Below are 12,172 nucleotides of genomic sequence, written 5' to 3'. Positions count from 1 at the left end.
ACCTACAGAGCCTGTGTCAAACGGTAGTGGTACTAACCTACAGAGCCTTTGACAAACGGTAGTGGTACTAACCTACAGAGCCTGTGTCAAAAGGAACTGGTACTAACCTACAGAGCCTGTGTCAAAAGGTAGTAGTACTAACCTACAGAGCCTGTGTCAAACGGTAGTGGTACTAACCTACAGAGCCTTTGACAAACGGTAGTGGTACTAACCTACAGAGCCTGTGTCAAAAGGAGCTGGTACCGACCTACAGAGCCTTTGACAAACGGTAGTGGTACTAACCTACAGAGCCTGTGTCAAAAGGAACTGGTACCAACCTACAGAGCCTGTGTCAAAAGGAACTGGGAATAACCTACAGAGCCTGTGTCAAAAGGAACTGGGAATAACCTATTTCAGTGTTCATTGTTGAAATTGAAAGGTTTTTTATCTTTTCTTACTGATGGCATTGCAACACCTCAGAAGAAATGTGACATAAATAAAAACAGTCATACAAAATTAACAGATTGACATCAACAGCTGTCCTCATCTTTTCGTATATATACCATCATAAGGGTGGCATTTCTACCATAAACTATATCTGAACTCTAAAACGTATATAATTACTATGAACACCTCAGTTTAGGTCCAAAACTATAGAGCTGTAACAAATTCTCAGGTCCCTGTGGGTAGTCACTGTCCAGACCTTAATGAAAACACAGGTAACTGTCAGTTGGCTCAAGTTCCATGATGGTAAATCACGAGATGTAGTCCACTACTTAACATTATAATTATTATTTAAACTCCACTGAGAATCTGTTACAGATTATCAGTGGAGTTTAAATAATTAAAATAATAATATCCAACATTTGATATAGTGCCCTAGCTATCTAGCTAGAATAAGCCACTCTAAAGCGCTTTACAGTACATAGATATACAATTAATACAATCAGTACATTTTGAGCATGTAAATTAAACTCTGGCCAGGAACTGATCATGACATTTTATAACCCACGGCACGGACTTAGATAACAATCTAATTCCGTGCCCACGGGCAGAACTCTTATGTTAAACATACACAAGTTTGGTGTAAGTAAAAGTTTGGTGTAAGTCCTATAATATATACCACAGGGACATGAGAATTTGTTACAGCTTTATCGTTTAACCACGGAATTAGTATCTAAGTCCGTGGTTTAACTGAACGAGTATTTATATATAATCTATATAATCATCATCATTGGGGAGGCATTTCTACCTAAAGTCGATCTGGACGCCTAGAACGTATAAAATTACCCTGAACAACTAGTAAAGGTCCAAATATAGCTGTAGCAAATTAGCAGGTCCCTGTGCTATACATGTGTACATATACGTACACACACCTACAGCTACCTACGTCTGTTAAACCTAATCCTACCTGTATGAAACTTGCGCAGCAAAGAACGAAAAGCAACCATCTGGGGGTACGAAAATGCTGGCAGGGGCGCGGGGCAAAACATCCCCATCCACAACCCCTCTCCTCAGCGCTGGTCTCCCCCGGGGAGTGCTCCTCCTCTCCTTTCGCCACACCCACAGCACACATGTTAGTCTGTTGTTTGTCAACACCCGACAGAGTAATTGTCTCACGCCGGTATACGTGTACACCTACCTGTGTGTACTCAACCGTAACGTGACACGGGCAGTAAGCTGTTTATACTCTAAAGCGATACCGATTTTTTTATGGTCGCGGACCCTGGTTGGCGTATTCAGGGGCGGGTCCAGGTGAGGGCGTAATGGGCGTACGCCCCCCCCCCTTTAAAAAAAATTAGCGTAATCTGCTAATATTGTATTGAATATGGCAATTTATCATATTCATTAATTAAACACATACTCTGATTTCTTTTTATACTGATTCCCCCATCTGGACTATTGAAATGTTAAGTAACGTCTTATACCCTAGAATTTGGAATTTCTCGTTATTGGTCTACTGCTGTTAAGATCCATCCAATCATTTTGATATACCATAGACAATTAATGGAGAGAATTCGGCATAAAAAATGCCAAACCCTGACACTTTAACTATAAAATATACATGCTCCAAGTCAGGAACCGTTACATTAGTGCATTTCACAATTATTTTATGTTTTTTAGCAAAAAAAAGGTCTTTTTTTTTTTAGCCTCACTACGCTCGGCGAAAGATTTGATTCTACGGCCCGGTCTTTCAAATATCCTAGAAACGCCCCTGGTATTTTGGGGTGGGGTTCACTTGGCAAGTCAGAACCAACTGCGCCTATTGTAAAAATATGCTTCAACACAATTTGCAAGGGCTTTTCGGTAGAAATATGTTCATTTCTGTGAGCATCCAAACAAGTTTTCACTGACAGTAACCATCAGATAATCCCATATTCTTCATCATTGTTCCTGACCATAACCCAATACAGGCACAGGGACCTGAGAATTTGTTACAGTTATATTTGGACCTAAACTAAGGTTTTCAGAGTAGTTTTACATGTTTGAGGGGTTTAGATCGACTTTCGGAAAAAATGACCCCACAATTAATGATCATATATAGGAGCCTTAATTGGGGGTGTCATTTTTACCTAAAGTCGATCTAAACCCCTCAAACATATAAAATTACTCTGAACCCCTTAGTTTAGGTTCAAATATAGCTGTAACAAATTATCAGGTCCCTGTGCCCACAAGCCTCGTCTGTCAATACACATACTGTCTACTGGTCACCTACCATCAGATTGGAGAAGCGCCTACATTACGCCACTCTTTTCTCGCTAACTACAGTTTTACTAAGTTTTTGAGCACATCATAGTGCGACATTATGCTGAACCACCTAGAGGACCAATTTGGGCTAAACTGACAAAAAACAACCAGAATGAATTAAGAAATAAACTGTTAGCAATGTTATCAAATTATGAATTATCATGACTAAAATATGTGAAAAGTATTTTTGAATAATGCAGTCTGATACATATGTTCAATAGTTTCCAAGTATACACTGACTAAAGAGTACCATATACCTCTCCGAAAGGAGCTAATAATAGAATATATAAGTACAACTTTGTTTAGAAAAGTACTTCAATTTCAATTCAATTCTTTTACATACTAGAACTCCCTCCGAAACTAGCCAAAGCGTATTGTAAGTTTAGAACATGTAATACTAAGTTACCAATTGAAAGTGGTAGGTGGCTCAATATACCACGTGAAAATAGATTATGTAGTTTATGTTATTAAAGAGAAATTGGCGACGAATTTCATTATCTGTTTATATGTACACATCAACCAATACTCAATAGTAGGCGAAAACCAGGGACGTATAGTGACTCTATATACTGTCCCTGGCGAAAACATATGTCCAGATATTATTATGTAAGACCAAACACATTTAAATATCATACATTATTCAATTATGTAACACAACATGGCAATCAAACTTCCTACCAAGTTTGAAATGAATCCATTCTAAATTACTCAAATTATTAAGCGGAAACTGTTTCGGCAATTCTACAAAGGGCCATAACTCCGTTAATAATTGGCAAATAATTTTGGTTTTCGAACGTGACCGAGCTTGAACGGCAATGAACCTTCCTACCAAGTTTAAAATTAATCGATTCAAAATTACTCAAGTTATTGAGAGGAAACTAATTGGGTGGTCGGGTGGTGCAGTGGATAGCGCACACTAAGACCCCCTGCGCGCAAACATCCGGGCCAACAATAGTGATTAATATAAGTTGACATAACTTGTTTCTTAATTGTTGTAAAATAAATAAAGTTTATATATTTAAACTAATGTGTGCCCGCCCGCTCGCCCGCCCGCGTGAAAACATAATACGTCCCGTCAATTGACGGGCGTATAAAAAGGTAACGGTGAATCGGAATTCACAAAACAAAGAGTAAAAATGCTATGATCAGAGATGGCCTCCGGCTACCAAACATAAACATTCTACAAGCAGAACGTAAACATAAACACCGGAAAGGTGATAAGCCAGGAGTAGTTCAAGGTCAAGTTCTTTATTAACTTTAAGTCTTGCGACTTATCAGTGTAAACATATATTAAACAGGATATTTACATATGTACAAAAAGCCACATTGGTCACAGGAGAATGAACAATACACACATACAAACTGTCATATATCTGATCGGCGCTTATTTGCCGCTATCAGATACTTTCCAAGATTACATATTTCTTTAATATTCTGTGTATTAAGTAATTGAACAAGAGGGTTATTTCTATAGTAACATTTTAAATACTTTCGTCTTAAATCTGTATATCTTGTGCAAACTAAAACAAAATGAAACTCGTCTTTTATGTCATTAAGATTAAACTTTGTACATAATCTATTAGTTCTAACAGTGCCAACATAACGTCCAGATTCAATGTTTAATTTGTGAGCTGACAGCCTAAGTCGAGCAATTTCTTTCGTATAACCACGGAATTAGATTAGATATCTAAGTCCGTGATATAACCGATGTTAACTGATTTTGTTAGATACGATTGTAGCAAAATTGTACTGTTTAATTCTCTGTAAAGCATACCTTTAGACATACCTGTAATTAAACTAATTAGTGATCGCTACCATCGAGACATTGGGTGAAAAACAGTCAGTCATGAAGAAAAAGATCACTTTCAACTGTGTCACGATTACTCCAATGTATATATTGATAATGACATGTCTAAAAGCGAGCTGGACACACAGCGTCCTCTTCACAATGTATTGCGTGAAATAGGTAAACAACACGACTGCAAGGTGTCCGGTAACACAATCGTAAAGGTAAAGGAACCGGAGCGTAACGGGCACTCGTACTCGGACGGATGGAGAACCGTACAGCGCAGACACACGCCGAATCGTGACGAGCGCCGCGTTAATCGAGATCATGGCTGATAAAATATAAGCACTCTTATCAGAATTATACCGCAATGAACGCCGCCAGGCCAGTCTTCGACTAGGTGGTTGGAACGTTAATGGGTGGTACAGGCATGCAAATGATAACTGTTTTTAGAAGTAAAGTTACCCAACATTTTGAATTCGGTGTTCTTGCTGTTTGTGAAACTTTTTTGACCAGTAACGAACAGATAGCGGTTGACGGATATCGCTTTTTTGGTCACAATAGGAAAAACATTCATACCCGCGCCAAACCTGGTTCAGGTGGCGTTGGGTTCCTTCTGAAAAACTCTGTTAAACTATTTTGACGTTTCGGATCTCAACAAAGAGAAAAAGGACGTGTATTGGATAAGATTGAAGGCGAAATCTGATGATTTCACAATATGTCAATGTGTGTGTTACTTTCCCCCAGAAAACTCCAACCACCCATATGATCCTTATTGCTTATTCAGAGCTCCTTCATCAAGTACACATGTACCAAAATGATGGACAAATATTCATATATGGTGATTTCAATGCTAGAATAGGTGATCTATCGGACTATATTGAAGGAATTGACTGCGTTCAGCCCAGACATTCCATAGATTCCGCTGTAATATCTTACGGTGACCATTTGATTGACGTTTGTATCGACTCCATTACGTGTATATTAAATGGGCGCTACAACGTCGGTGACGACAACTTCACGTGCGTGTCTAGGAGAGGGAAATCCGTCGTGGACTATATGATCGTGCCACACAACCAACACAATAACGTCAACGGTAATATACCTTACTCTCATCCTGACCATTCATTATTGGAGTATACAGTAAACCTGCCTGAGGATATAAGAATCGCCAATACTTACCGAAGTCTCCAAACCGATGTTAACGATATATCTGACACTCAGAGACGTTATAACGCGAAAAAAGTTCCGGATGATTTTCTTGTCGGACCCCAGTATTTACCAAACATCAAACTTCAATGTATAACGAGGAACATGATGATATGGTTAAGGAGCGTTTTGCAAATAACACGGTTCCATTAAAGCATAATCTGGATATTTCCGTCCTTAATGCATTGATTCAACGTCAGAGGAAGTTATAGAATCACTACGGCGTACACAAATTGGAAAAGCTGCAAGTATCGACAATATCCCCGCGGAAGTGCTCAAAAACAACGCTTGTGTGGATATTTTGTTTTCATTAATTAGTCATTGTAATGCAAACAAGGGTTGATCAATCCGATATTAAAACCAAACAGCACTGACCCTATGATCCATTAACCTATTGTCCGTTCCCTGTAAGGTCTATTGTGATATCCCCAACCGTCGTCTTAGCGCCTGACTGGAAAAACATGGTATATTACACGATGCTCAAAACGGTTTTCGCAAGGACAGAAGTTGTCAGAATCATGTGTACTCTCTTTATAGTATCGTAAAAAACCGAATAAATGCTAAGCAGTCGACGTTTTCGTGTTTTATAGACCTACGTAAAGCCTTTGATACCGTCGTCAGAGACTGTTTGTGGTATGAAATGCGCAATTTATAATGCTGTGTTTGCACTGTACAACTGTGTCACATGTTGTGTACGCGTCAACAATCTGCATACTGATTGGCTGTCTGTGTCACGTGGTGTAAAACAAGGTTGTTTAACCTCCCCGACACTCTTTGCAATCTGTATTAATGCCTTAATTGAAGAGCTAAACTCTTCAGAACATGGTATTGACATTGACGGTGTTAGTTTAAGTTGTCTTTTTTATGCTGACGACATTGTGTTGTTGACGTCATCAGAGGATAACCTCCAAGCCCTTCTTAACATCGTGTCATCTTGGTTCTCCCGCTGGCGACTATCGGTAAACGCTGGAAAGACCAAGATTGTGCATTTCAGACATAGGAGTATATATACCGGCTATCCAATATACATTCCATTGCAACGGACTTTCCCTAGAACGTACGGTTCGTTATCAATACTTAGGTCTCTGGTTCGATGACTATGCTGATATGAACTTGGCTGTGAAAGAACTGTCAAAATCTGCAAGTCGAGCCTATTTCCAAGTTTAACTGTGCTGGTGGAATGACCTTCGCTGGGTTTACAAAGATGTATGAAAGCCTTGTGCAATCTGTTCTATTATATTGTTCTCCCATCAGGGGTCAATCTCAGCGTAAAGTAATTAATAATGTTCCGAATCGAGCTATGAAGATGTTCATGGGTGCGACAAAAAATACATCGAATGTTGGCGTTTTTGGAGATATAAGATGGTTATCTACCCTTAGTGAACAAAGGACCCAAGTTGTCATCTATTTTGCCATGTTAATTCTATTGATCACGGACGTTTATTACACAAAATTCATGTTTGGTCGAAGCGGAGACATAGTTCGTGGGACGCGCGAGCACTTCGGCTGAGCGAAAAGTATAATCTACGTTACCTTTTGGAATCCGGAGTCAAACCCACAGCACACACTTTAAATGTCATTAAAACCAATGTAAGACAGAAGGACGAAAGTGACTGGTTCGGTCATCTTTGGGACGGTCGTGGCCTTGTAAATGGAAACAAATTGGGGACATACAGGAAATACAAGAAAGATTTAAAACCAGAACACTATGTTAAACAGAATATGCCTGGACCTTACCGTGGTGCTCTAACCAAACTCAGATGTGGTAGTGCTCCTTTAATGATAGAGACTTGTCTATTTCATCAGATGGAGAACTCTTGTGATACTTTTAAAGATTGGGACAGTAATGCATTTTTTTTTTAATCTATTAATGGACAATCCAGAAATCAAATTTGTATTAGGAAAGACTGTATATTTTATGTTACGCAGAAGGAGGATGTTTTTAAATTGTATATAAGGATTTTGCTAATCATAATTATTTACAGGATCTTTTACTTAGTAAATATATCCTATGATTTAGGAAATGTTCTTAATTTTTCTTTTCTTATTTTTTGTAATATTTTATAATTTTTTAAGTATGGACTATTGAAGTAATTTTAAAGATTGAATGTGTCTCATAAGTGATTGATGGATGGATGTTAATATAGTTTTATGTTTAAATTTATCAGATACCTGTTTTAATTGTGACACTTAAATAAGATAAATGATTGATTGAATGATTGAGTATCTATAGTGCATCATTAGAAACTACTATTAAACGTGATAATCATGTAATTTAAAAGCATTTGTTCTCTTTCTATTATTATTAATATTAATTTTAAATTTTAATAGTATTGGGATACTTGGAGATGTTCTCATTATAGGATGTCTTGCACAGGCTATTGCTATTTAACTATTATGAAACCACATGTCCATCATCCTGAAATATTAAAAGTTTTTCCTTGGTAATGTTTTATAGCTGGAACATAAAAGGAATGTCTTTTAATGAATATTTGAGGTGATCTTTTTTACAATGAAATGGTATGTATCATGTGTTTTATATTGGTTTTTATATTGTATTTGTTTTACTGTGAATTAATACGTGACACTTTAATAAAATTATTTTATTATTAAAAGGTATTTTAATTACTTGAGTTATTTCCACTTTATTCTATAGCCAAAGGGCATTTACGATACCTACCAGGTGAACTAATTACCTTAGAGGTGTTACCTGTGAATGTCGTTGCCATAGGGCGTTTATAAACGATCCTCCAACTTTCAATTCAATTATTTTATTATCGTAAGCAATACAGCTTATTGATATTACATTACATGTATTATGCACAATACAATGTCATACAAAGTCAACTTCAAGCCATACGCTAATAGGTATATTCACTCATTTCATAGACAAGAGGTGTGACCTAATTTCAAAAGCTTTAAACAAAAAAAATCCAAAATTATACAGTTCTGTAAGTATTTTCAAAAGTTTATACATGGATGGCTTGCATCGGTAATAAGGTTTAAATAGTTTTTGTCGGAGGAAATCATATTCTTTACAAATGAAAACAAAATGATATTCATCTTCTACCTCAGTAGTACATATTGGGCAGGTAGTTTGGTGTGTCGGCGCGTTTATTTTTGTCCCCAGTGTTAGTAAAATTGTTCTAGGTTAATAAATTGGTCCGAATCATACGATGTTATTACAGATGCACAGTTTGGATTTCGCACTGGACTTAGTACTGTAAATGCGATTTTCGCTCTACATTAAATTAAAACTAATCTCTTAGTGAAAATAAGCGTTTGTATTGCTGCTTGGTTGATTTCCGGAAAGCGTTTGACTATGTATACATGGTTAATTATGGTATAAACTATCAAAGTTAGGAGTCAGAGGCAAGTTCTGAACATCATTACATCAATATATAATCATGTAAGATCTTGTGTAAAATTTAAAGGTTGTTTATCTGATTTGTTTTGTCGATAATATCGGTTTAGTGCAAGGCGAAATTTTGTCGCCGATACTTTTTTCTATGTACGTTAACGACTTTGAGTTTTTTTGGTTTTTTTTTTATCTCAAAATGTAATCAACGTAACGATTTAGAAGAATTAACCCTATTCCTTTTGTTATATGCTGACGATTTAGTCTTGCATGTGGAAACTGTTGAAGGCTTGCAGGAATTACTGGATAATCTTGCTATTTATTGTGAGCAATGAAAATTACCTCCGTAAAGGCAGGAAAATTCGAAATAATGAAACATGGACTTACCATGGAAAAAGGCTTGATTATGTTGACCAATTTTCTTACCTCGGCGTAAACTTAAGATACAATAACAAGTTCAATAACATACAAAAACAATTGTCAGATCAAGGACGAAAAGCTATGTTTGCTTTATTTTCTAAGTGTTCAAATATGAGTCTTAATTATAAAACCTTGCTGTGTTTGTTTGATACCTACGTTAGTAGCATATTGTACTACTCTTGTGAAGTGTGGGGTTCGACCAAAGGGTTGGGCATTGAAAAGGTACATTTAAATGTTTGTAAGAGGTTACTTAAAGTTAAACAATCTACAAATAATGTAATGGTATACTGGGAACTTGGTCGTTTTCCTTTAGAATATACAAGAAGGTACATAATAATTAAATATTGGTTTAAACTGCTCGACACGAAAACTTGTATTTTGAATACTGCATATTATTTTTTCTTAATGAAAAACACCGGTGTATGCTTCTTTTCGGTACACTATGTAAAAGAGTTGCTATGTACTCTTGGTTTCTGTGCCAATCACCATCGAACGCTAAATCCATTTTACCTAGTATACGTCAAAGAAGTACATGCCTAAGAAATATAGAATCTGTTTAACAAAACTTCGTATGTCTGCACATCTTTGGCAATTGAAACCGGTCGTTATAGAAATATCGAACGGAATAGGAGATATTGTGCATCAAGAAAGTAAGCCGTCTCGGCAAATTCATTTTTGAAGCAAGTTAAATAAGAGCTGTATTTCTTTAACTCGTACTCCACTTTTGTCTTGCTGTTTCACATCCTTATTATGTATTGTATGTAATATGTAATATGTAATATGTACTCATGGTCCGTAAGGCCTACAGTCAATAAATTGAATTGAATTGATAGTAAAGTAAATTTCAACAGCATTTAAATGTATGTTGCATGCGTTTTTACCTTAGGCTAGTAACCTCGACCACACTCTGACGAAGTCAATAAGGTAAATAGGTATGTGTATCATATACAGTATACTTTTTTGATGAAAATTCTGAATTTTACAGTTTTATTATTTTTGAAGTATTGGTGGTGATGATGATATGACATTTATTGAATCGTTTAAAATACCAACATGAACATTTGTTTAGCAACCTTTTTTAACAAAAACATATCTTCACGGGTGGATCCAAAAACACATCATGAGTTTACTTGTGGCACACTATTTTCAGAATAAACATTCCAATTTTAGCATAAATCCAAACTAATCCAGTTCCTGTTTATGAAAACTGTGTTTTGCTTGGGTAATTACTTCAAGCCACACCTGAGTGACGAACCTGTTTAATTATTTATATCGATAGTGTAAAAAAAATGTTTTAACTGTTGTTGAACTGAGAAGGTAAATAATGCCTCAGAACGGTACACTTTTTTGTTTATATATTTCAATGCACTTTAGAGAGAAAAATATTTGCTTGTTCTACACACTAGAATTGCATGTTACTGTGAAATGAACAAAAATATGAAGTGGGGAAGGCCCTTTATCATTTTCGTCCTGTCAATAAAGCAATATTTCAACGAAATAAATATTTCGAACTTTCATGTAATTCATATTTAATCGTGACAGTGACAGTTTGATTGACACTAGACATTAATTTGTTGTTCATGTATTCTCGTAGGGTTAAAATTAAACTGTAATGATTTACGTTTGCGATTATGAGAAAACCAAATTGAATGAAAGTGTATGCGTTCCATGTCTACGTGCTCTAATACTACATCAAACTCAGATGCAAAAGCTGTTTGGTAAAACTTTCACTTTTAGACGTCGATTTGTGGATATGTAACGTTACATGGGGTATTAAGTATACATGTATACATATAGGAGAAATACATGCGATTTATCAGCAGATTTCATAACATTACAGTGCATTGCAAATATATGACTCTAAAAAGTCACATCATCAAACTAGCTCTTACGTCATATCATTTTGTTTTAAATCAAGTTATATTTGGAGTTTTCAATCTGTGTTGCCGCTGAGCTATATGCGTGTCTGATATACGTCTTGCGTCCCTGCCATATCAGAATCGTCCTCTAATGTCAAGTTTTACGTAAATAATTATTTGTCTTCGTCCTGTCTTCAACCTAAATTGGTAGAGAAATGTATTAAGTATGTGGTTCGTGCCAAGAATAACACTGTCAGACGTGTCAATTGAAACAAATCAGAAATACATAAGAGGGGCGTAGCTCCTGAACCCTAGCTACTGCTATATGAACTAGTGACACAAACGTGACACTCTGACGTCACAAGTACCATATGACCTGTTAGCTCATTACAATTTTCGCCAGTAAGGAGCGGTCTCCTTTGATTGTCTATATTTAGGTGGGATGTTCCTTGAACGCATACATCTTTAGAACAATAGGTAGAAACAACAAAGGGGGGATAATTATAGTTTGTATAATATATGTACTATATTTACCTGAGATATTTTACCTGTATATCTACCTGTGATTTTACAGGTAAAAAGTTATGATTTTTATATAACTTGCATAAGGCTCCAAAGAATAATATCATCATCATCATCATCATCATCATCAGTGTGAAAAAAACCTACATAAATTTCACTTTTCATTTATATCATGTATTGGGAAAATAATACTTCTTGATACTCTGATGTATTCAAATATATTTTAAAAGATATTAGATAATGAAACTCAATCAGTACATTACAAAGTTGTTAGTTCCATAAGGAGTTCAC

General features: G+C 36.1%; 1 protein-coding gene across 2 annotated transcripts in view; it reads right to left on the bottom strand.

Moving 5' to 3' along the window:
- Positions 1-1,598, bottom strand: part of LOC110446913 (solute carrier organic anion transporter family member 4A1-like) — a 34,682-nt gene extending 33,084 nt beyond the window's left edge. For both annotated transcript variants that reach the window (XM_021492253.1, XM_021492254.1), the window contains exon 1: positions 1,391-1,598. In XM_021492253.1, the coding sequence (XP_021347928.1) occupies positions 1,391-1,555 (165 nt within the window). In that variant the 5' untranslated portion in view covers positions 1,556-1,598. The remainder of the gene's footprint in view (positions 1-1,390) is intronic.
- Positions 1,599-12,172: the final 10,574 nt, after the last annotated feature.

This window comes from Mizuhopecten yessoensis, unplaced genomic scaffold (genome assembly GCF_002113885.1).
Source record: "Mizuhopecten yessoensis strain PY_sf001 unplaced genomic scaffold, ASM211388v2 scaffold3049, whole genome shotgun sequence".
In the NCBI taxonomy this organism is placed as follows: Eukaryota; Metazoa; Mollusca; class Bivalvia; order Pectinida; family Pectinidae; genus Mizuhopecten; species Mizuhopecten yessoensis.
This window is presented reverse-complemented; position numbering and strand designations above follow the sequence as displayed.